This window comes from Rhyacophila brunnea, unplaced genomic scaffold, assembly GCF_057557595.1.
Source record: "Rhyacophila brunnea isolate RB1 unplaced genomic scaffold, BYU_Rbru_1.0 scaffold_6, whole genome shotgun sequence".
Lineage (NCBI taxonomy): Eukaryota > Metazoa > Arthropoda > Insecta > Trichoptera > Rhyacophilidae > Rhyacophila > Rhyacophila brunnea.
In genome coordinates, this window is record NW_028233276.1 from 1626578 (window position 1) to 1654340 (window position 27763).

Genomic DNA, 27763 nt, shown 5'->3' on the forward strand with positions numbered 1-27763 from the left:
TTGATTTCGCGCGTGTTTAAGTCAACCAATAAGGGAACGTTCAATATTGAAAAGGGCGTCTCCCATGCTGTAGCATCTGGTAAACTTATGACAGTGCCACGGAAATATGTGCCTTATACGGGATAAATTAAAAAGTGAAGTACAAGTAGCGCTAAGTCCAATTTTATTTTGAATATATTTATTACATTTAAGAGTTTATCGGCTGAAACAAATTGCCATTTGGTTCTAATTTCGACATAGAATACAACAGAAACAAAAATCTCACGTTAAAACAAATAATTGAAGCTAGAAACATAAAAACGTTCTGCTCGATAGTTAAATTGTTTATTAAGTTTTTTCTCCTTCAACAATTTGCCCAAATGGAGTTAGCCGGTTTGCAAATTTTTCAGTCGAAATGGATTATCAAAACAGTCACTTTTATTCACGTCACTAGTCTTTGTTTACAAACATTACACATTTTCGAATTAGATTTGTTTCTACGTGGGTAAACGGGTGCCAAACGAAATCTACTTTTCTAAATAATAACATTCAAATATTAATTGTTACTTTTTCAATAATCACACAAGCAGTGCAGCAGCATCTCATTTTTGATGCTTTGAGCATGCCTCATAAACAATACGCAAATATCATGTTGTTACACCTTATCAAATCACGCTCCGTAGGCTACTCCATTGGCAAAGTTTAAAAAATTGTATATTATCATAACCAACAGAACGCCTCCACATGTCAGGATTTTGATTATTTGGATTATAACTTAGGGCCAAATTAAAAACAGAGTTTTGTATAAATATATATATATTTTATTGTATATAATAGAACATCAGTTCATCACCTATAATCTATATAGATACTTACAGCAAACATATCACAAAGGTCAAGAATACGGTATTTACGTAACTAAGCATTTTATAAAAAGAAATTATACAATAACAAGTAATTACGTATAGAACAAAAGATAAAATTTAATATCAAACTAAACTAGACGCTATACAATATTACGACAGGTGTATTTTAATATTGAACTTCCAAAGGAACCTGGAATTTAGGCAAAAATTTGTATATCCTTCATTAAAACCTCTGATGTGACAAAATTGAAATTTTACATGAGAAACAAAAAAACTGTTTTATAAACACAAAAATAAGGAAAAACTTTAAATGTTTTCTCTCTGAATAACTAACTGATTCATCTAAATAACAGGTACATAGTGGGGGGGCTCTTCATCATCTTGTGTTTGTGTCTACTCACTCACATTGAAGGTATTAACGGTCTTACATTGAAGATCTAAATATTTTAATATTCGTGTTGTTTTTGAGAGTCATTGAGGGTTTTCCTAAACTATGCAGTTAAAACAGATAATAAAAAAAATATTTTTATAAAATTGTCACATCAGAGGTTTTAACAGTTCGGCAGCAATATGAGTTATATAGAATCAATATTAGAACTATCCATAATTCAATATTTAAAAAAAACAGTTAGACAATTTTCATTGGAAGTGTTCTCAATTTTATTGAACTATGGATAGTTCTACTATTGATTCCATATAACTCATACGCTCTTGTGTCTAGTTAGATTTAAACAAAAATCAACACAGAATGTAGTATTGTAAAATTATAAGTCATACTTACTCTGAAAGCTCATCAAGTCTGTCCTTAAAAACACAGAAATATATTCCTCGTATCAGAGGTAAACCTCACTAAAAACAATAGTTTATTTTTGCACTTATCGAGTTTTATCTCTGATACGATGATTAATAATAATTTATATCAACAAAAGTTATATAATAGGCCCGTGGATATTACAGCCCATAATATTCTTTGTAACAATAAGGCTTTTGTAATTATTTTAAGTTATTCTGTAATACTTAAAATATTTACAGATAATGATGATTAATAAAACTTATTCTATGGCATAATATAAAAAAAAAATATCTCAGTCAATTTCGAGAATTCATTTCGAAATTAATTAGGTCGTTATAATTTAATCCTTTTTATCTCAGGTAATTTTATGAACATAAAAAAACCAACATTTTAATATTATTAATATTCAAGGGGCCAAGCTTACATAGTGGGGATATTTTGACCAATGCATAAGAAATTAAATAAATCATTTGGAAGCAATTTGGAAAAATATTATAGACATCAATTTATTATTAAAAATTAATGTCGCCAACTTTCACTTCATTTTCCCCATATTTAAAAATGGAATGTTGATCTAATACATATTTTCTTTTCTGCTTATAGTATAGATAAAAAAAAATGATTTAATATCATCATTTTTAACACTAATAAGAACAAAAAAGAGATACATCACTGCCTTTATATTTACATTCTAAATCTCAATACAATGTGGTCTCGCCTTTTTAAATATTTAATTAAAAAAATAGATCAATAATATTGTCTAAAAATATAAAGAAACATGCGGCATTCGATAATTATTTTTTTAATAACGTTAATTATTAATTTGATGAACTGTATGCGATGTGCAGTGATTCCCCTACGTTTGAAAGAGGGGTGACCTCGTTGGGCAACCCATGTTTCAATGACGGAAGACAACCAAACACCCAAGAGGTTCCTCTTCAATGGACCGGAGCGAAAAAGTAGTGACAGGAGAATTATACTGAGGTAGACTATGTCGAAAGAAACACAGTATCGTTGGGGCTCAGGTAGTGGAAGGTTTAGACTTGAGTGCATTGACAATATAATAAAACGGATTCAAAGAATCTTTCATAATAGCAAGAGGTAGTGCTATATAGAGTAAATTAATGAGAAATTTAATTGAATTAATTATAACAAAACACAATATGTAGCACTACTTTCAATTAGTTTAATATCGATAAGAACCGCTTTCGTTAACTTATAAAGGACATTGCAGTGCTGAGGATTGAATGAAAGTGCATAATCTACATATCTGTTTTTAACATTCTGTAAATGAGGTCTTGTTCTCAGATCATCCATTTCTATGAAAATAGATAATAACAACATTTCATACGTCACGTCCATGGGTTACACACAAATGTTGGGAATAAAATTATCATAATTTTGCTCACAAAGCAGTTACATGTTTGAATCTTGTTTCACGCATAATTAGGTAATAAATGTGCTTATATAAAAAGATTTCACAGCAACTCAATTCACCGATATGACTGTTCTAAAATGCAAACATTCGAAATTAGAAAGTTATATACAAATTGAGTATTGAGTCAAATACATAAAAAAGCACCACACTAGCCCAATATCCTTCTGATATTAAGGGGACGCTCTACAGAATTGCCCTTGAGAATTGAAAATATGGTTTTTTTACATGTGGTCCGGAATTGTTGCTCTACTGGTAATATTCAAAGGTCGCCGACAATGCTTTGGTCTAAAGTAAATAATGATCTCTCATAACATAACACTGTCAACGTGAATAAAATATGGGGTGACCAAAAAATGATATCTTCTAATATACGTAAATGTTACTAAATTCAATTTGTTAATCATCTGTTTGGTGGGAAATATTGTAACCAATATGATGGATAGCCACGATATAAACTTAATAATATATTAATAACGTTTTAACCAGAAATTGTCCGAGAGCTAAACATACGAAGGATGTTGAAATACATATCTACCTACATTTTTATTTCATGTGCTATCCAAAAAACATTATTATTGAATAGTATTTATTTTGAATGTGTAAGACCTATTACATAATTATTAAAAAATAGGTACACATTGTTTAATTCTAATGCATATTTAAAAAAAAAGTGTAATATAGTGATGTCTGTTTATTATAAAAAGAAAGTGACTTTTTATTAAAAGAAATGAAAATATAATTAATTATATTTTCATTTCTTTTAAAATGGAATTCTACCATTTACTTGGTTACTACTGCTAACTCAATTAATGACTTTTTATTACTTACCCGATTAGTTTAATTAATTTAGTCTGACACTTTTACAAACAAGTAACGCAATTTTACTTTTATAAAAATAGGTAGGTACAATAATTATTGTTGGTAAGTAAAGCCACTGCAAGAAATAATTTATATAAAAAAATATTATTAACGTAGAGACACCCACACATTTTTTTATTCAAAGCTAGCGTCGCTGAGAAGATAGCAAAGTTACCGACCAGGGCTGTCGAAGACTAATTACTTATTTTTATGATGTGTTTTTAATTGTGTGCAATTTGGCGGAAAAATATAATATATAGATACAGTTGCTTACCATTCGGGTATCCAATGAGATGGGTTTTGTTTAATCTTTTGCAGACAACCTACAGTTTTATTTTTTATCTTGCCCATCTCACGTAAGGATATCTGATATTATAAAAGTTACATAGTACAACAGTGTTTAAATCTAATATGTAATTGTACAGGTTTAATTAAAAACTATAACAAAATTAACATTTTAATGATTTACAGATTTTCCTATGCTATATCAACTTAATATCAATTTTAATGAGACAAGATACATATTACGATATATCCAAAATACACATCATCAGATAATATGTGAAATATTTTGATAAGCAAAAAAATAAGAACAATACAAAAATAACATAACATAATCAGCCAGTCTTTTCATAATTATTTTAGATAAATGTTGTATGCCGTTTGACGCTTGGAATTATGTAATTATTCCATCTGTTCAGTAAGCTATTTTTAACTTTAAATTTGTAACTTTTTAAAACGTAAAATTAGATTGATATTATTTTGACAGCCCTGTATTCGTTCGGCTGGCTTCAGGTTACGTCGCATACATGTTATGTTTGAAGGGAATAATAATAATAATATTCATTCGCCCGAGAATTGTAATTAATAATTATTGCGTTTCTTAAAATAAATCCCCGATGGTTAGAGGTTTTTGAGGTTAGACTGAATTAAAATGAATGCCTTTCAACTCTGAGATCATTCTCTGAATGAACTATGAATGACCTTGTTCCTGTTCATCGGGCTCTTAAGCAAAGGAAGGTATTTATCTATATTACATTACTACCTATACATAATAATTTCTAAGCCTGGTGTATGCATCTTGATTTAGCAAGGCAAAAGGCTGTTTGTGATAACACAGAAGTAGAAAGTAATGTTTACACAAGAGATTTGACAAATATTCATAAAAAATTAACTGTAAGAATTTATAGTGAAACTTTTGACTCACGAATTGTATAAAACAGGGGTTGGCAATCGGCGGCCCATAAATGGTTGACAATATTGACATAACATTCAAGCGATATTCAATATTTATAAATATCGTTATCTATTTTTCCAATTTTATCATATAAAATTTTTTGGAATAAATTATGTTAAAAAAACATGAAAAAAACCTATATCAGTTTATCTTTATATGCTGCAAACCTGCATCTGCAGTTGGATGACAAACACGAAAAGGTACCTCATACCTCTGTTGGTAATAATGAAAATTTACAAACTAAATTTTCAACAAGATTTATGGTTTTTTTATAAAAAAGATGAAAATACGGATTCATAACATAATGAAACATTGAGGTAGGTATGCATTTTCACTGCAAAATATCAATGCTCACTAAATAAAACTAAAAAAAAATAAAAAATATACATATTTACTTCAAAAATCAAGGCTTTAACATTGAAATGAGAATTTGTGCAAAATTTTCAATCGTCATTATATTAGAACAAGGTATTTTGAGTTGTTTCCCTATAGAAATAGGGTATTATTATGCAAGACGATGTTAAAAACCATTGACTTTGATTTTCATCATAATCACAAGTATTTTCATGCGACATTGAATTGTTGGTGGGACAAATGAGTCAAAAAGTTCACTAATGAATCTCTTACATATTTATTTTCTTCAGCACTTGGCTTGGTGTTTACAACACGAGGCTCGTAAAAAAATTAATTATAAAATTTGTTCAATAATACGTTATTTATTCAGTCGTCAAGAAAAGACGATAGAGGATCTCGAATTGTAACTTCGGCGCTGGAGAGAGCGGCAGATTGCTGTTTTATCATCGTAGTCGATTTTGTAACATTTGTGATATTTGTTGATTTGGTTTGCTTATTAGATGGGCCTGAAAAAAAAAATATCTGTAATATGAATCCGCTAATGATGTTTATTTATGACCCAGAGAAACTGACACAACCTTTAATCAAATATTTAGTAGTTTTTGTGTAAAACATGAACATTCGAATCCAACACAAAATCAAAGTAAAAGGTTTTAATCGTTATAGTGCAATAAGTATGTTGGCTTAAACTTCTGAGTCATAATAATTGAGCCCTTGGATACAATAATAGCATTGTGACAAAATATTCCGATACTCTGAGATAATAGCAGTGAAACATTTCAATTGTGTACATATCGTACATGAAAAATAAAATTAGTAATGATTTCTTGTTCAACATTCAAGAGACGGTTAAATGACAAAACTCGTGAAACAAAAAAGATTGCGACATTATTCAAATGAATCAAGTCAATTCAAATTAGTAAATCAAATCGACTGCTTAATCTGCAAACCAGCCAACTGCACTTTTTACCAAAAATGAGATTTTAATGGCATTTTGTTATAAAGCATGTTTTCTAGTCACACAAAATTTCAAACTCCTTAACCTATAAATAAATGCGACATCGTTTTTCACACAAAACAGCCAACTGCATGCAGGTGCCAAATTTACTTTATTTATAAAAGGAAAGCTAAAATAGTGTATTAATTCATTGTGCAGCTTATTTGTAAAAAAAAAATACCAAGTGTATTTTTGCAATAATTGTTAAATTCCGCTTTATAGTTAAATTATTATGTTTTTTCTCTTTCTTGAAAAATTTGCATAAAAATGGAGTCAGCCGGTTTGCAGATTGAGCAGTCGAAATGTAATGTGTTTTGCCATTTTAACTCTACAAAAATACTTCTAATAAGAATTTTATAAGTTTGGATACCTTAGTAAATATCAAATGTATTGGTTTTGAATAGGGTTTCAAATATTCTTAGATTACAGAAATATGTAAAACTCAAATAGGTACTATTTTATCAAAAAGAAGAAAACTATTATTTGTTCATTTCACTGCCTACTTTTAAAAAGTTTTACTTCTACCATGTGTGCCCTGCGCATACTTTTCTTTTAATAATAAAGAACTTAATTTATACTCACAATGCTGGTATTGTACTCAGGGTCTCAATTATTTTATTTATTTAATAGAAACTGTTATCTCCATTTAGTATAGCTTCGAGACCTTTCGTTGATTTGAAAATAAATTCAAGATAATTATTGATAATACTGCGTTGCTAATTGTTAAGTGTTTATTTATACACACAAAAAGGTAAATATTTAATAATACAGTAGAACCTCGATATAACGGACCACGATATAACAGACTTAAGATATAACGGACAAAATATCCGGTCAAATGTGAAAATTCCTGTTAATGTTATAGGTACATCTTTAAATCCAAGTGTCACCACTTGTAAACAATGTTCTTTATAATAATATAATAATATAAATATAATAATATATAAAGATAATTACGTCAAACCTCACAGCGGTTCAATTTGTTTACTCGAAGTGAATGGATACATTTATTACTTCATTCAATAAGTTTACAATTGTTAGAAGTAGATAAATGTGACTCTGGCATCATGACTGAAGGTGATATAGCCGATGAAGTTATTATCTTGGAAAATGAGGATGGAAGTGAAGATAGTGAGGAAGAAGAAACAACACGCCCAAAAACAAAGTTATCAGTGATAAGATCGCATCTATTAACATTTATTGACTATTCATCTGATAATGAAATTCAACTATATTACATGCATTTTTGTAATTTTAGAGTTACTTGATTCTTTTTTCAAAACAGAATTACCAAAAACAAGCGCGTCGACATCGAACATTAACGAAACAGGATTTTGTTTGTGTTTTTATATAATGGACTTTCGGCTTTAACAGAGACCCCTTCACCCGCATTAGTCTGTTATATCGAGGTTTTACTGTACTCCAGTGGCGAAGGGTGGAGATAGGCTGTTAAGATCCGCCATACACAGTGCACACTAAACTTTTTCAGTCCAATGTATTTGTTTTTATTGATATAAACTACAATTTACAGATGAAATTGGTTAGTTTTTGAAATTCAACAAAACCCTGTGAAACCAAGCCATAATAGATAGTAGTCAGAAAATACCTAACATTATGCAATTAAATCATCATAAATTTGGATATTTATAGATAGAATAATATGTTTTATCTGTTATCGTTTGGTTAGGAAGGGCTTAATGAATTTAAAAAAAATAACTAACAATATGTATTCTTAATCCAACGAAAATAAATAAATATGAATGAAAAAATGTGCACAATTATTTCATATCGCCCAAAGTATGCCAGAACTATTATGGTTTAGTTTATGCAGGGTTTAATTGATTTTTATAAACTAACCAACAATATCTGTAAATTGTAGTCTTGGTTCAATAAAAACAAATACGCATGACTAACAAAGTTTAATGTGCACTATTTATGGCAGATCTTAACAGCCTAACTCCACCCTTCACTACTGCTGTACTCTAATTTTTACATACCTTTCTTTGGATTAAATATATCATAGTCATCAGTATCATCATCATCACCAAAAAGAGACTTTGTTTTGGCCGGTTTATCCGATTTACTTTTGACTGGCGCGAAAAACAAATTGTCCTCATCCGTCTTGATTTCACTGTCGCCAAATAAACTTTTGCTTTTACTCTTGACATCTTTGACGATCTTCGAATCCCCACTTCCTTTTACATCACCAACTTTCGGCATATTCTTGACTTTGGGCGCAAATATATCCGGCACATCATCCAGGTCATCGAAGACGCTGGACTTTTTGACATTTGTCTTTTTAATTGCGCCCGTGCTCGGTCCAAATACATCAGCATCTTTTTTAGGGATCGGTTTAGTTTTGAGTGATGCAAAAATATCCGTATTGTCATCTTCAAAATTGCTTCCGCCAAACAACGAACCTTTCATTTTGTTATTTTTCCCGCTGGCAAATAAATCAACGTCATCATCCAGATCACCAAATAAACTCACAGCCTTCTTTTTAGTTGGTAACACTTCATTTTTAGTTAATACTTGTTTAGATTCCTTCGTATCCTTAGTCATAGTTTGTTCTTCCACCACTGTTTTCTTACTACTAACTTCTTTGAGAATTTCATTCTTTAACGTTGATTCTTTAGAAGTATTTAATTTCGAGTCTGTTATAATTCCTTTGTCGATATTCTTATCCGAGACAGAAATTTTATTAACCGTTTTAAATAATTCCTCATCAACACTGCTAGTAAGAGAAGCAAATAAATCGCTGTTTTTAGACGTGGAAACCTCGACATTAGATGCTTGAGTGATAACGTTATTTCTAATCTTTTCATCAATTTCAATATTATATGCCCTATCGATGGTGGGTATACTATTTTCTTTCCTGTGATCAGATACGCTACTATCTAATGAACAAAAAGTGGCATCATCATAGTTGACGCCACCTTGAGGATACTCCTCACCAGAAATCGGTTTATCTCCGATTGGCGATGTCGGCAAAGATGTGGTAAAATCGCTGAAAATTTTCTCTCTGACGTCATCCGATATCGTAACATCTATTGCGGACTTCCTGATAGCTTCTTGCCTAGCTCTTCTCGATGAAGGTCTCCTTTTGACTTGGATTTTCGCTCTTTCTTTCGATGCCGTATTTGATAGCATAACATCAGATCCAGGGTTCGCTTCACTATCAAAACTGACTGATTTGAGAGAATCATCTTTTATCATAGGAGCTTTTCTGTCGACCTCATCTTTCGATAAGTTAATACCTGTCGGCAATTTTGTTTGTTTAAATATTTCCTCAGGTTTATCATCATTACTAAATAAATCTTCATTGGAACCTGGGTCCGATTTGTGAGTGTTTTTACTTAACAGTGTCTTTTTCTCTGCTATTTCATCAGATATTTCTTTAAGCAACTTTGGAGCCGAGCCAGGAATCAATGCTTTGACGTTAATATTAAAATTAGACGTCTGCAATTTCCCGATTGTTTTGGTAGGTGAAACAACTTCAGTTTTTTTTTTTTGTTCAACATTTTCGTCACCTCTTTTACCTTCCCACAAACCTTTATTGATGTCTTTAAAATCAGCTTTATCTATTTTAGTTCCGATCGCTGATAAATTTTCAGATTTTTCTTTGTCTAAACTCTTCGATGAGATATCAGATACCCTGTGGATTACGCGTCCATCGATGGCCTTATCAATTTGCTTTGTAAGATCAGTTTTCATTGCAGACATAATATTTTGATCTGTTTGCGACTTTTCTGTATTTGAAATAGATTTTTCAATCCTATTTGGCAATAGATCTTTCTCCAATGGTTTAGGTTCCTGTTTAGGTAGACTAGGTTTGCTCCTTTCAATCTTAGGTTTAACCCCAGTTACTTCAGGCTTTATTGATTCTATAATAGGTTTTGTGACAGCAAGATCTGGCTTCATAGCGGCAACATCCGATTGGGAAGAAACAGATTCTGGTTTTACAGAAACGATATCAGGTTTATCAGAGACAATATTTGGTTTTACAGTGATAATTTCTGGTTTTACAGAAACAATATCCGGTTTAGAAATTGACGGAATAGATTTTACAACAGTATTTTTGACTGCTACATTAGATTTTAAAGACTCTTTAGCCGGGTTTTCCTGTTCACCAGCTCCAGAACTACTTATGTTTTTGTTTTCAATAGTGGATGGTTCGGTAGAAAACAAAGTATTTTCATCAGAAATATCAGCAAATACAGAATTATTTGTGTCTTTCCGCTGTGATGAAGTATTAGAAGATTCTTTGGAAGCGGCGACAGTGGAACCACTGCTGCCTGTGATAACATTGACAGTTTTATAATATGGATAATCGGCAAACATATCAGTGGCTCCATCATCTTTACTCTCGTTGACGGTTAAATCATCTAAATCAGGCGGCTCATCATTAAACAGGCCGAAGTCTGACAATTTCTTTGTAATTACGTCATCGATATTCGGCGAAACATCATCAAAAAGTCCCTTTGACGGTTTCTCATTTTTAGCACTTTTCAATCTGAATTTTGAAAACAAATCATCGTCATTATCATCATCCTCGTCATCAAACAAAGAATTCACATCTTTGATATCTTTCGAAACCTTTTCCACAACATCTAACGGTGGAGGAATATCGTCAAAAAGACTATTCGACCTTTTCTGAATGTTGAATGGTTTTTCTATACTTGGGCTCAACTCCTCAGCATTTTTTGGTAAATCTTTACTAGCGTTATGTTCAAAATCAACAGATACTTTTGTAGTCATACCTTTACCAATCGTTTCTGTTGTCTGTACATTACTAAATATATCAACATCACTTTTACTGTCACTTGTCATCTTATTTACCATATCAACACTTTTGACATTCGGTTTCAATTTAGAAATTTCAGGTTTTTTCATTTTTAATGTTGCTGCTAAACTGTCATTTTTATTCAAAACTGTTTTACCAGTGTCCATTTGTGGTTTTACTTTAGCAATATCCGGTTTCAACACAGGTTTAGGCAGAGCTGTCGGTTTCCCGTTTAAACCTTTATCAATATTTATTTCCTTACTTTCAACATTGTCTTTGTGGCTTGTATCAGGGCTAGATGGAAGGTTAGACTTCATTTTACTAGAACTGACAGGTTGTAATGTTGCAGAAATATTTTCTTTTTGATCATTAGATTCAGGGTATATTTTTGTTGAACTTCTTTTCTCGGTGAAGTCATCCGAGTCACTACTGGTGGAGTCTTTTCGTCTTTTTGATTTCAGAACATCTGAAATACTGTTAAGACTTTTTGTTGGTTGAGAACTATCTGTGACAATTGGTGTATCTTCGCTCGGCTTCTAAGAAACAACATAATTTAATGCACAGATCAGGAAATGTTTCCTAATTGATAGAAAAAAACATTAATTAACTTAGCGTTTATTTTGTAGAATTTATAATATCAATTATAAATTGTATTAAATCCTACGGGTTGGTTCATTAGTCAATAGCTATTTTACAACATTTTTCTTAGCTCGTATTCTTATTTGTCCGGTACAAATCTTGCAATCAATTTTTAACTAACTTCCTGACTAGCTAGACATTAGAAACTTTTAGAATATATCAGAACACGATGCCAATGCATTTTTTTAATACTTTTAGCCATCTTTAAATAGAATTGAATCCATTTTCAGTTAATTCTGTTTTGTATGAAAAGTTATTTCGGAAGAAATCCGTAATCCAATCCACTATTATTGGTTGCTAGGGGTCTGGGGTCCTAGCAACAAAATTATTAATATATACGTGCGTTACTATGGAAATCAATATGACATGTCAAAATGACATTTCAGTATTATTTCTATCAAGTACAAATTTTTTTGATCGTTTAAGCTAGTCAAGTCAAGTTTATATGATTCAACAGAAAATTTAAAAACGTATATAAAAAGTTTTTTTTATCTTGTAATTATTGGTTGAAACATTATCAAGATAAAAAAAAATGATTTGTCTCTGCTCAAGTATTTAACTCACAGAAAGAGACGGGATCTACCTTCTCACTTACCCCAGCATTATTCAAGGAATTATCCTAGTACATAATAATATGTAGGTACTTGGAAACCGAATTTTAATTGACTTTACTTTCAAATAGGTTACGAAATATTATTGGTGTAAATAGATTAGTTTCAATGCCCACTGACATTCACATTAGTGAATTGTTCAAACTGTTAAATCCATATTAGGTAAAAGAAAATTATCAAATTGAAACCGGACAAAATTTATACTAAGGTTAACAAAGGCGATGCGTGAATTAATTATGTATGAGTTCTCATTAAATATGTTATTATTATTTTTGGATAATTTTTTATTAATTTCAAAATGTTTTAACTTAAGTCCTTTATTCCAGTGATGAATCAGCCGCCACGCCACATTGTGTGAGTTTTTAATCAGATGCTTGGCAAACTTGGGAATATGATTAGGCAAATATTAGTTTTAAATATTGACTTACATTGACGGGATTCTTGAATATATTCTCTTCAATTTGTGTCACATTATCCGAATTACGAGTGACAGTTTTTTGGTTTGCGACATTATCAGTAGGACCTCCTCTCAAAGAAGAAAACAAATCTTCACTGTCCGAGTCATTATCGAACAGACCTTTTGGTTTTTGGTTTTGAAGTGCATTCTTGGACGCAACGCTTGTCGGATTGGCAGAGGTGGTTTGTTTTGTTATATTTGCAGTAGTAGAAACCTGTGTCAAAAAGCATTTAAGAATGTTAATATCGTCTATGTAAGTTCAATACCGCGGAAGAACCATTTGTCAAAATGTTCAGGAGGGACAAAAAACCTAGCAATTTCGTCAATAAAAGAGATAAAAAATTTATTTAAATGCAGTTTATTGTAGTTTATTATTTTAGAAAATATATTTTTACTATCGTATGCGTCTTATTGTCATTGGATTATTTTGTAAATCAGTTGAACCTTACGCGGTATTGCCGCAGCTCTCCGCTCGCCCGCTGTATTGGATCTAGGGCTTTAAGAAAATCACATAAATGTACCGAACATGTTGAGTCTAGAGCCTCCGGATAAAAAACCGGTGCCTTTCGCATTGGACTACGAGAGGGCAATAAATAGCAATTGTCCCGATCTAGATTTCAACGACGGACTGAAAATCCAGAATATCGATAGCTTTAAATACCCGAGGTTGCATCTCACGAGAGATGGCACTTCGCAAAAAGAGCTCTCTATCCAAATAGGAATGACTGGAGTAATATTCAACTCAATATGGATTGTCTGGTTAGTTCTCTTGCTAGTTACTTAGATAGAATTAAATACCGCCATTACAACGCATGTACCATGCAGTCTCTTATCGCATCCGAGGTGAAGATGTTACAGTGAATTTGGCTTGGGTACGTTTTACGGATACCTCAAAAGCGTGGCCTGCCTTTCTTAAAGCCAACGGGATTCCAACGTAGTATAGGTTGCTAAATACATCTAACAGGTGTATTCGGTGCAACTACGGGATACTGAAATGACGTAAGAAAATTGACATGGGACAGGTATTCTTCAAGGCTGTCCATATGTTCCACCAAAAAAGTGGGCATGGACAAGAAGAAAAATTATACAATTGCAGTAAACTGTACAATATTCAAAAGTTTGCTACTCTGCATCATAAATGTAACATGGTAAAGTAACTCTAATAACAGTTGAGAAATGAAGATTTTCGATTGCATATTTCGTTCATATTAATTAATGTATTATCATTACTTTTTTAATATGAAATAATAATTTAAACATTTTAACACATTGCATTTGAAGTATAATAGTGTAAACTGTGCTTCACACATCCTAAACAGGTTTACTCAAGATAAAAGCAAACAACATACCTTTGTTTTGCCGATACTAGACTTCTTGAGCGATGCAAATATATCATCATCATCATCATCGTCATCTAAGCCACCAAAGAGTGATGAATTTTTAACACTTTTCGACGACACATCAGCGCTTTTCCCGGCCACATTCTCAGTCTGTTTAATTCCAGCGTTTACCGACTTTTCACTAAGACTTGTCAGTTTATTCTCTTTTGTATTATTTGATGCAATTTTTTGTGAAGAAATATTTTTGATATCGCTAAACTTTTGATTGCCGCCAAAAAGCGATGAAGGTTCCTCGTCATCATCATCATCGTCACCAAAGAGGTTTTCCGTCTTTATCTTATCCTTCTTGACGATGTTTGCATCTTTGGTATTCTTTTTTGATAAAACTCCTTCGACACTGCTGGACGCTTTACTATCATTTTTAACAGGCGGTAATCTCTCGTTGATGTCGGATTTGGTATCAAACAAATTTTTAGTTGTCGATTTAGAATCAACTTGTACTTTAAATTCGTTAAAGTCGTCGTAATCGTCATCGAAAAGACCTTTACTTTTCTTCTTAGGTTCTTCTTTTTTTGGATTATCACTACCACTTTTAACGTTGACAGGGTTGATTATTTTTTTGTTTTTGATAATGCTGTTATTAAAACTGTCTTCATCGCCGGGCAGGTCATCGAAGAGTCCATCCAAGTTGGATGATTTTCTTTCTCCGAAGAGTCCAGACGGTTTGAATATACCGGCAACAGCAGACTGTCGAGATTTGTCTTCGAATAAACCATCGGATAAAAATCCACCTTCATCATACTCGTCATTGTTCTGGTAACCTCCGAAGAGGTCATCTTTTTCTTCATTATAGACATCCAATGGAGGCGGTTCATCCAAGAATACGTTACCTGACAATAAAATAACATTTCAAAATATATTTATTTTATAAAGGACTTGTCCCACACTATACTTTCTAAAGCCGCGTTGACACGGTCCAAGTACGATCCAAGTACACTTGGATCGAGTGCCATCCAAGTGACAGCTTCATACTAATTATTCCTATCCAAGCTAACTTGGATGAGTAGGACGCGGTCCAAGTAGCATGGAAAGGAATAATTGGTATGAAGATGTCTCATACGAGTGCACTTGGATGGCACTCGGTCCAAGTGTACTTGGATCGTACTTGGACCGTGTCAACGCGGCTTAAGTAGAAGGATATAACTATTTTATAAGTAGGTAATATTAATGTAATAAGCCTATTATTTTTATTCAACGAAGAAGACACAAAATTCGAGAATGTAACATTCTATATATTGAACATACATAATTTGAAAACATCTTATGTATATACCCACTAGAAAAAATCTATTTTAGAAAAAAATACGACACCCGACGTGATATTAACCTGTAAGCCTTTCATGGTTGTTGTATTTCCTGTACGTAAAAATATATCTTCTTTCCTGATATTTCAAGCAATAAACATACCACCCACACAAGCATGAAGTTCGATAATTTTGAAAGAAAATGTGACGTAGTTAGAGCAAACGAGAAAAAACGGTGCGATAGGCTCTATGTAAGAGAAGTTGGAAATAATAATTAAATTTACCCCATGTAATTCGTGCGCAGTAAAGGAAATTGCAATCTGCACAATTTCAAGGTTAAGTTGTTCCAACATAGTTATTCTCAAAGGATATTTTTTTTTAATTGACAGATAGAGATATTTTTAGCAAATAGCTGATACAGCATTACCTTCTTTTAACATTATTACCTATAAAGAAATCTTACATTTCTATGAAACCAAAAAATAAATAAAATAAATAATCACCTGTGACTCTTTTGTCAGGCTGTTTACTCAGGCCAGGATCAAAGTTATGATTTTTAGTTCTACTACTTGCAGTGTTGCCACTTTCGCTTCTACTTTGGACACTTCCTTTTTCATTATCTTGACTGGCGACATTGGTCTTAGCAGGCATCGTTGAACCGAGCTTTCTGGCCAACTCGGCAGCAAAATCGGATGCATTCGTCGCCATCTTTGTTCGAGGAAGCTAAAATGATAATACACAACAGTGATAACACTGGAAAGGCAAAAGCTAGATTAGGCAACTTAAAACGGCAGATTGAGCCCGGAGGAAAACCATAAACCGTGTTAAATTTTGGTGACTTATAAAAACCATCCAATGGATATCGTTCGAGATTCAATAACTGCTGACTTGTACGTAATATATATACACAATAAATAATACATCATCAAGGCTTGCGAGGTGATGTAATTTTATGTTTGAGAGTAGTCTGACCAAAACATGTCCTTTTAATTGTAGTCTGAAAGACGTCGTTCGAACCGATTCCCTTTCTCCCATTTCTACAGCTCATTTTTTGCTAACCAATCGCGAGCCTAATGTTAGAAGGTTCTAATTATTTACTAGTGACAAAAGAAACCTAACAATGAAGTAGTATTCTCAGCTGCCTCATTGTTACTTTCGTTTCTACAAAATTAAACACTTAGAACCTTATAATTTTGCACTCACGCAATAGCTCTCAAACAATCTCAATTATGTAGGTATACAATGTTCCTTATAATTTTAAGTTGCATATTACATGCGTAACAAAAATTAAATGTGCACTGTCAAAAGTTCTTATGCTTTAATAGAGACATTGATATGTCATAGACTTATTAGATACACGAAAACTTTCTAAAGGTAGTCTTCCATACATATGACTTTTTAAATTGAATTCAAATAAGTACTGAAAAAATATGCTCTTACAAGGGTGTACAACTTAAAGGTAAAACTATTGTTATACCTTTCTTTGTTCTTCTTCATTGATTGAATCAACCGCTAGTGGATCGTGACTGATATTTTTTTTTGAAGCAATATTCTCGGAGAATGATTTTGGGATAGAGTTGATTTTGGCTATTTCCGAATCAGTCGTGTCCGTACTGTTGTTTGTGCTCGTAGATGTCTGAAAATAAAGCCAGTGTCACATTAGAGATTATTTGAAGTAATTCCGTTGTGACTTCATCATCAATGTCTGTTCTAAAGAGTTTGGACTATAACCCCTTTCTTTGGACAGGTGCGGGAGGCCGAACGTGACAAAAATATTAACATGTCCGTTTATAATTAATATCTTCAGATTTATTTCTATTGAATATAATCATTCTTCTTAACATATTTTTACTAATGTGTTGGGCGCTATAATTATATAAGTATCTCTACTTCAGAGCCAATGTGTCATATACAGTACAATCTCAGTAACCCGCCGCTCGATTATCCGACAACTACTATAATCCACCGTTATTTTTACTAGTTAAAAGCACAAAGTCAAGCTCTATAAATCGCCTGTATTTGATTGTCAAATTCAGTAGTCCGCCGCGTATAAGTATACAATGCAGATGAGACGGGTTTTTTTGGAAACTTATCCTTCGTAAAACGTACGTTCATCGCGAAGAAAGTAATGTACCAAGGAAGAAAGTGCCCAAGGACTGCATTACAATAATTATGCCGTACTCCTATACAACCGGGACACAGAAAATGAAGCTTTTGGTTATAGGGAAAGCCAGGAATCCTAAGCCATTCAAGAATATCTGCCTCAATGAACAACTGGTTGTGTCAAGTGATTTACTGTTAAATATTTTGATTATAAATAAAACCGTAATTTGCTAGTACAAATTTCTCAAAAAAACTATTTTTACGAAATACCTGTTTTAATTTTTAACATATTTTGTATGTATGCACTATAATCCACCGCTTTCACTTATTGGACACTTGTCTGGTTTTTGGGGTGGCGGATTACTGATAGAGTACTGTATAAAAATTTGGAGAAAATGAATGAAGTATCAAAAACCTGAAATTTCTAAAACCAAAAAGTTTATAAACGTCGAACGGTTGAAAAATCTTAAGTTGCATTTTCCCGGAAGCTGTCGAGTACAGAATTCTGATGCACTATCTGTGTAAACCTCATTGGTTACAATACTTTTCCATTTGTCTATTTTTTTATTATTTGAATATTATTTAAGTAAGTTAAGCGTAAGGTGTTCAACCAATGTGTGCTACCCGTGCTCACGTATGGCTGCGAGACGTGGACCCTCAACACGAGAGATGTCCAAAAGCTAAGAGTTGCACAGCGAGGCATGGAGAGGTGTATGTTGGGCATCACGCGAAAGGACCGTAAGAGAAACGAATGGGTTAGGAAGCAGACAGGAGTACGCGATGTAATAGACGTTGCCAAACAGCTGAAATGGAGATGGGCGGGGCACATTGCTCGCCGAAAGGACGGCCGCTGGACAAATGCCGTCATCCAAAAGGTACCCAAGGGGCACGAAACGGCCACAGGGTCGCCCTAAAAGCCGCTGGATTGACGAACTGGTAAAGTTCGGTGGAAATACGTGGCAGCGAAAGACACAGGACTGAGAGAGTTGGAGCTTGAGGAGGTCTTCATCTAGCAGTGGATGATCCCGGCTGATGATGATGTAAGTACCTATCACAGCACTTGATGGTGATTTCACAATATTTTAGCTTGTTTGTAGTCATAGAAAAAATAATAATCAGTACATTGGCACACTATGTGTTTGATCCAAACCATAGCAATAGCGTATGAGCAGAAATGGTATAAAAATGTATTTTTTGCCAGACGTGAGATATCAACTGGTGCCCCAGTGGAGTAGTGCCAGTCTCGCAAACGATCATTGGAAAAAAAAATAACTCACCAATGATGAAGCATTATTATCGGCAACATCGGTCTTATTCTTTATAGGCAAGGTCATCTGTCTCTTCTTTTCTTCCACAGTTCTCCCTTGGTTGAAAGAGGCAGAGTTGTTAGCGGACTCTATTTCATCGTCATCTTCCGTGTTGGAGAATTCCTCTTCCATTTCGGCCTGCTTTCTGTGGTCTCCATCCTCAGAATCACTGTCTGATGAGCAGTCTTTAAGACCTACGGGGAAACATTCAATAGTCACATTACGGGTTGTATCGGTACAAGGGGGTAAACTATTAGAGACTACTCATATGAAATTTATGGTAAGTTCATTAAAAATTATTGTTCTTGGAGTTAGTGATATGGTAAATATCAATTGAATCATCTGTTCTTCAATGAATTCTGTAAAACATCTTTGTTAAAGATTTTTGATAGTCTTAGAAATGTGAAGTTATTTTATGTTTGTACTGGAAACTCTAGGTTGTACAGTGGTTACAGTGACTTGTCAATCGATTACAATACATGTACGTTACCTATATGCCACTTCTCCTGCCATTTGATGGATCCAATAGTATAAGGTAAAGGTCGATCTGAATATATATCGTTGGATCTCAGTACAGTTCTGGAATAAAACAAAAAGGCCAAGCTTTGTTAAGTCAACTATTTTTTTGACAAAGTGTAGTATGGATTTATTTGGGATAACCCAGTACAATAGACTTGCTTCTTTTAACAAGTTCGCTGTCCAAGTAGAGCTGAACTGGATAATATGGTCAAAACGCAGAGCCTCTCCGAATCACTTCTCAGTTTTCCTGTGTATTCTTGGGACATGTAGCCATTGTGAATAAATTATATAAATTTCCAACAACTAACTGAAACAGAGATAATGTTGAAGACACCTTGTAAGAAAAGTGAGAAACCAAAATGGCGGTCTTCTTTGAAGCGCAGGAGACGCTTGCTTCATCAGAAATTTCCAAAAATATAAACAGTTCCATATTTTCATAAGCTCGTGTAAAAAATCATTGCAGCACAACCCCATTACAATATTTTTAACACAATGCAGACTTATAGCGCCTGTATTTACTTGCAGGAATTTGACAGGTAGTGAAAATCGGTTAACCTCAAAGTGTAGGTGTAAGTCTGTTTTTTTAACGGCAATTTCGCCACTATCGTTCTACTGCGCAGGCGCAGATATCGAACAAACCAACTGTCGCGTGATGATTCAGAAGCTTCCAAACTTTCTTGATTCATGCATGCAATCTTGCAACTTTGCAAAATGTTTACATGTCCATTTTCTTGTTATGGCTGCGATAAGACGTACCAACAGCAGTAAATCCATGCACGTGTAAATGGGGTATAATCTTCAGTTACATTTCGCATGGGAAGCCCCCAAACATGTAAAATTAAATTACTGTTTTTTTAACACTTGGTGGTAGTTTAACGCACAAGCTACATTTCATAAGCCTTCATACCTGTCATAAAATTCAACTAAGTAAGACTTAAGAAGAGAAGTAAGCAATATAGGCTTACCTTTGACCTGCCTCATCTGACATATCATCATCCGACTCACTGTCGGTGTCGGGGGATATGTGAATGCGGTCGCAGAGACCCTCTAGTCGTGCGAGGCTCTGTCCCACCTTATCCAGGCTAATATCACGCCGCGCAGCCTCTTCTTTCTCTTTCTCCTTTATAGTTGATGTCTGAGATGGCTAAAAAATATGAAATTTAATGTCAAATAGTTTTTTTCCACCTACTAACTATACCCACCAGTTATGGTCAAAATCTGACAAAATATATATTATTTTATGTATATAAATTCTTAAACGTACCAAAAATATACAAAAAAAATGTTTAAAAACTCAATGACTTTGAGTTTGTTTGTTTGAAATCGGTTAATTAAAATGATTCAAGTAGATGCTGATGTTATGCTTATTCATGAAGTTCGTTCGTTAATTCGTTGGTTAATAAAAATGGTCATATTATTATAATTTAAAAATTTAATACAATGGTTAGCATTTAGCATTAACTACCGTTAAAACCAACCGCTTTAAACACAAAAATGTAATTTATCACAAATAATGAATTGTTAACGTATTGGTATCTATAAATAAATGCCTCAATTATCTAATTCCGAAAGTCTCCAAAGAGTCAGAATAATTTCTGTGTCGCAAGTTTGGAATTTGCTTTGAATTGCCATTTTTTCATCATTATTTTCGTGCTACAAGACATGTTCCAATACTCTCTTTTTCGAGTGAAAGTGTTTTGCAATTTTATTATTATAATTACAATCAAACGCATGAAAAAATTGAATGCATATTGATGTCCAGCGTCTTTGCTAGACTAAGCGTCAATGACTAACATGGGAAGAATTTTCTGATTGGGTATATTGTTTATAAAATCTTAAACCTGTTAAAAATATATTGTATTATTTCAAAGTGAATCAAAAAACAAAATACCTATATTATATAGTTAAATATTATTACGATATGATAGGTATAATTAAAAAACCAACAATTCTTTGATATTTCAATGCAAACATTAGATATTTTGTTTGGCATGGCTTATAAAAAAAACATCTTTCAAGATTGGATAATTAAACAAATGTAATAAAATTATTTACAACTCATTCAGTGCTGACAACGCAACTGGTGTGTTGCCATTAGATGGCCATTAGATACTATAATCATGTTAATTAAATGTGGTAATTAACCCTTAGACTGCGTATGGCATGTAAACATGCCATAGACTTTATCTCGTATTTTTGACCAAACTAGAAGAGACACTTGTGGATAATATGCTTTAAAAATTAGTTCAAACCTTTAGGTAGACATATCAGGCAACAGATCATAAAAATGTCAAGTAAAACACAAGGAAATATATTTTTGAAAAGAACACTCGTTATTCAGTCGTTTGAATCGCGCGCCATTGCGAAGACGGGTGTACTAGTTGCGCCACCAGGGTTATCAAAACAAAACATTGGTCATGCATCGAAAAGTGTGCATCGATAATATTTTTATTTACCTTTTAATTAATTATTATGATTACGTTAGTGTTATGTATTTTTTCTTAGTGATTTGTGATCTCGATAGAAACATTTTGAAGATTTGTTTTTAGTATTTTTTGTCATTATAAATATAAGTGAAATAATTATTTCACCCATCAAAATGTCACTACCACATAATATTATCGAAGAAATAATGCTGGAAAATATTTTATCGATGCACAGCTCTCCAGTAAATTTGTTTGGCTTTGTTCATAATGGGTAATAATTTTTATTTTTATGTGCCACGAAACTGTGTTAGCTCTGTTCACATGCTCATATTATGCCTGGCGATTATTCGACAGGCCCTTTGTACAATGAAAAAGCCGACGGCGCCTCATAAATTATATTATAATAAAATAATAATATTTTAGCAGTGCGGTAATTATTTTTAGTGTTTTATTCTCCAAAACATCCTAATGAATAAGTGGATGACATTATTTTATGGCGACGAAAATAAATATAGCTTCAGAATTTGAAACGGTAATAAAATTTGAGTTTACGACTTACTAAATGCGATAAGCGATAACCCACTGATTATTCCACAAGTGATTTAGTAATATATCTGTCATAGACCGTAACCAACTACGGCAGCATGTACTCAACACAGCCCTGTGTATGACAAATACAAACGCGGCGAATTGCTCGGTAGTATGTGTTGAAACCGTCTATGTGAAGAGTGGACGGCCGCCATTTTGAACGCGCGGTCAAAGCTTGGATATTTTTTAGCGTCTTCACTTTCTTCGATTTATTTTAGTGAGAATGTAACGAATATAGTTTATTTCTTGGTGCATTTGGAATAACTGATATATAGTTCATCTAGTAATCTATTTTTTAATTTTGGAATCGATCTGTTTTAGCTGTAGTGACCGTTTTAACAGATCACTTGACTGAAAATAAATTCCCGCGAAAATGGCTCGCAGCGAAAGGGTTAAATACTAATTAACTGGTCCGCAGTGAATGAGTTAATATTCACAAAAATTCATCTATCTTTCAAAAGAATCATATTTTCTTTTACATACTTATTTATAAGATGTTAGTTACGAAAAATATTGCCTCAAAACCATATGATTTTTCGTTTTACTCAAATTTCTTAATATTAAATGATTTTATGAAGTGAAATAACTCTCCCACAAAATTATGTATTCATATTATGCAGACAATATTGTGTGACTAAAATTATCACATTTTAATTATAATTACATTGTGGATATTTACATTGATAATTAGTTTATTCACATCTTTATCAGGGGCCTTGATAATTTCAACATCATCTTCCTGTACTCTGTTCTCTACAAATTGTGTATTACTCAGTCCCATAAACCTAGAAAAAACAAATTCATTATAATAATTGCCATTCACTTATATGCTACACACATTATATGTCAATATTCATTTGTAAGGCACATGAATAAATGACCCATCCAAAGAATTTACACTCTACATAGAAGGAGCTTATACGCATTTTGTGTAAAGAATTTTGAAGGTAACAAGTTCATTATTTTCTTCTGCTATTGGTAGCCCCAAAATCAAAATTGCTACTCGTATTCTGGTTTGAAGTCTGTTGTTTTGTTTAGATAACCTACGTATGCATTTCTCAATGTTTTACGTGATTATTCATCTTGAAAATAATGGTTAATGCATTGCTTTTGGCTGCCCACATAAAACTGACAGGGGAGTACCTTTCCACAAGTACATATAGCTACATTTTTATTTAGATGAGTGAAATATTGAAATGAAGTTGAATTTAATTATATCCAATTCTATGAATTTAGGTATTCGAGGCGTATTTTGGAAATATATACACATAGAAGTATGTAATAGTAATTGGAGAATCTAAAATTATAGTGGAATGTCATAGTAGAAGTATAAAGTTCTCTTCAAATGAACCTGCAATGCAAAGTCACTCATAGCTAACTTAATCAGTAGGTAAGAGGTCCTCTTTTTTGCTTCAATTCCATACATTTAGTTTCCATCTCTGAAAAAGGTTTTCTTTGAACCTATCAAATTTTATTCATGCTAAAACATACTGACCTATTGTTAACATTTTTCAGCGACAGAGACGTCTTTTCCAGGTCTACGAGTAAAGTATCAAGTTTTCCCGTTGTACTTTCTGTTTTTACAACAAAATCCTGTAAAGGTGTTAAAATTTGGTTAAGTACTTCATAAATAATTCAAAAAAATAATTCATTATGAATATTAGCATTATAGTTGTCTAACTGACCCAGGATACATCTCCATTGCCTTCTGTTTTACGTAAGTTCCCTAAACTAACAGGACCGCACAAAGATCACCTCACGCGTATCACGCCATATCACCAAGTAACACTAAAGCGCGACCCAAATTGAGGTGCATGTCGTTGACTATCACGTTACGTCACAGTAAGCTGCCGCTACGGGAAGAGTGTGTAATGTCATTGTTCTTGGTGTTTAAAATGTTATCAGACTGATGCTCCCATCCCGTAGCACATTTCAAACCTTTAAACGAACATTGTCAGTTGGCAAAATCTGCCGAAATCACTAAAACAACAATGAGGTCACCTCACGTTGAACTGCACTGCATCAGCATTTGCATGACGTTTTTATCATATTCCACATGCCTACACTTTTCGAATGTCATGTCAAAATCACGTTTTTTTATTTTTAGCGGTTGGCACAAGGCCTGAACAAAAACGATGCATGAGTGCGAGTGAGAAAGTATTCGGCACCCTTACAATTTCTGCGACACGCGCTAGAGTAAGATAAAAGGTCTACATAAGTGTGAGCCAGTTTCCAAAAATATCACCATCAAATCGGGGCGAAACGCTTCACATAGCGTCGATAACTTGCGAGCTCGTATTGCTAAAATTTCTATTTTTTGTGTTAAACATAAAGTCAGTGGTAAATATTTTTAGTTAATTAAGTAGAAAAGATAGTTCTGTGTGTTGTCTTAAAATTTGGTAGCCGTACTGATAAGCAAGAAGATGGTATTACGTTTCATAGGTAAGTTGATACATGTTCGTGATAATTTATTTGTATTTTATTATATATTTTAATATCAGTGGCCTAGTGTTTCTTTAAAATAACTTAAATTATGGATATCTTTATCTAATGGTTGCATTTTGACCGCTTAAAAATACTATATAACGTTAAAAAATAGAAAATTATATTTTAATTCTGAGCGTCTAGTGCGAGCACTAGCGAAATGGTCTATGGTCTCGAACATTTGTAGACGAATGTGTTCGCTCGCCCACAAACCAAACGCAAGGCACGCGGCTTCATTTAGCAATGCAACGGGTGGCGTCTAGGTGTATCTATAGTCTAAGGGTTGGCACTATGTATTTTCGATATTGTCTATTATCTATGGCAGGGGGGGGCAATCTTTTTGGATGGAGGGCCAAATTTAGGTATTCAAAATGAGCGGCGGGCCGCGAGTAAAAATTATACACTATTTATTATCACGAAATGAAACTGTTGTTTACTTTTTAACATTTTTTTTAAATTCAGGTGTTAATTTTGTAGTTGATATTCTCAAAACTGCTTGTAAATGGGCATCGGAGATATTTGATCGTAAAGAAATTTATTGAGGTTCATGATCGAAAATGTTTGTTCACATGTATAGGTTGATCCAAAAATAACAAACATTTTTCTTGCATAATTTTTAAGTTGGTCTAATTTGTCTGAGTTAAGGGCATTGTAAAATTTGGAGATTTCCTCACGACGATGCAATTATTCTCTTAAATCTGTTGTAGCTTTAGTTAGCTGTAGTTGTAGCTTTGTCGGTACACTAACAATATCTATTGAAAATGAATCGCGTACTATTGCTAAACAAATTTTAATCAATGTCAATATTTTTTTTTAAATTATAAAAAAGTTATTCGTAATCAGAAGTACAATTAATGATGGCGGGCCACAAAAAAATACCCGGCGGGCCGCAGTTTGCCCCCCTCTGATCTATGGTCTGCAGGTTGGCTTTTATTCAAAATATTATCTATAGATATCAAGTCAAAAGTAATTTTAATGTACGCTCACGTAGAAACTGTTAAAATTAATTGAAATTAGCATGAATAATTAATAATAATTCAAATTACTAATACATTACAGTAGGCACTTTTCATCAGTGTCATTTTTCAGCGAATTTACAGAGATGGTGATGGTTCAAAATATTCTGCAAAATGATGAATCCAAAGACTAAATTTGTCGCCGCGTTTGGTATTGTTTCTAGCATTATGGTGCCTAAGTTGTCAAAAATCATTTGAATCTGACTATTTTTTTGTAAATGCATTTCATCAAATATGTTTTTTTTAATTAATAATATTTAATTTAATTAAAAATAAGGTCATGTGTACTTTGAAACTGCTCCCATTTTTAGTAATTTTTTTCAAAACTGAATAAATAAGTATTTAAAAAAATGTTAAATTATAAATCGGAGTCGGAGTTGCGGTTGGATTCATATGACATATTATACAATTTTTATGATAGTACCTACATTTAAATATTCCAAATAATGATGGTATATGTACAACAATAATTCACGTATGTCATTTCACAGGTAGTTAGTTATAAGTTACATTTGTATTATAATGTAAAAACTTTAGTTGCCATACAAGTAATTACTTAATAAAAGAATATAATTCAATCAGCAATGCAAAATGACTTGCAGATAATTTAATCATTAGTTTCAGTATTCTTTTTCACCTTCTAGATATTGTTTTCTTCAACGTCTGTGGTTATGCACATACTTGTGTCTTAGTAATATTATAGCCTGAGAGTGCTACTTTATAATCAGAATGTGGTGTCGAGAGTTTCGACCAGACCCGCTCCTCTCACAGCCATGCACTGCCACCATCAGCTAACACCCAGGTTTGTGTATGGCATCATTTCATTTACATAGCGTAGTATCATAACTTAATATAAATAACTTAAACATAAAAATAATACAAAATGTTACAATATTAAGTTTACCTTGTGCATAGTTTCCAGCATCTGTAAAAGTGCTCTATCTCCAGCCAAATTCCAATTGGAGGAAGCATTTCGCAAATCTTCCGGACTCCATACTTTTTCGTCAGCTTTATCGCCCTAAAATAAAATTTGCAATGTATCTAGTCCATGGTTCAGACAATTAACGAATGACTTGCATTTTTTCACTTAGTTCACTAATTTACAATTCGTTATAACGTATGCAAATACTATAACATTATGAATGTATGTGGAAGTAACAATGAAGTAAAATTTAATTATTAAATAAATATTTTGGGTCTTATACACACCATTAGACAGAATAGTACTTATTTCACAGTTATGTACGTATTTATGAAGGATAACTGGATGTATCTATTATATAATTAGCGAGTGAATGCATATTATCAACATGATGATTGACATTTGGAATAAATCGTATTACCAAAATTGTTATGACGTAAAATGTCAAAACATACTCTAAATAGTTAATACATGGTACATACACACTCTGAATCATAAAACATATAGATAATATATCGTTCCAACACGTCATATAATAGAATATATTCGTGTGAGCTTACCATTTTTCATTTGGCACGATTAGTGGTACACTGACATCAATGTTATTCAAATTGATGAATAAAATTTACGTAAACATTGACAACCAACAACTTTCATCGGCTGTCAAGTGTCAAGAAAGGTCTGTTCGTAAAGTCATTATTTACAATACAATAGTAACAAAAATATTATAATGTTTTATGTT

At 32.8% G+C, this 27763-nt stretch overlaps 1 protein-coding gene across 1 annotated transcript; it reads right to left on the minus strand.

Annotated features, from left to right (window-relative positions):
* Positions 1-4577: 4577 nt before the first annotated feature.
* On the minus strand, positions 4578-27690 carry FAM21 (Family with sequence similarity 21). Its single transcript, XM_085956257.1, has 13 exons — positions 27582-27690; positions 27004-27117; positions 24095-24192; positions 23279-23384; positions 20551-20729; positions 19557-19645; positions 19037-19260; positions 17134-17292; positions 16160-16379; positions 14362-15242; positions 12984-13226; positions 8520-11841; positions 4578-6031 (listed from the first exon to the last, which is right to left on the minus strand). Exons 1-13 carry the CDS (start codon positions 27582-27584, stop codon positions 5892-5894), a joined length of 5778 nt encoding a protein of 1925 aa, XP_085812383.1. The 5' UTR covers positions 27585-27690; the 3' UTR covers positions 4578-5891.
* Between the last annotated feature and the right edge of the window lie 73 nt (positions 27691-27763).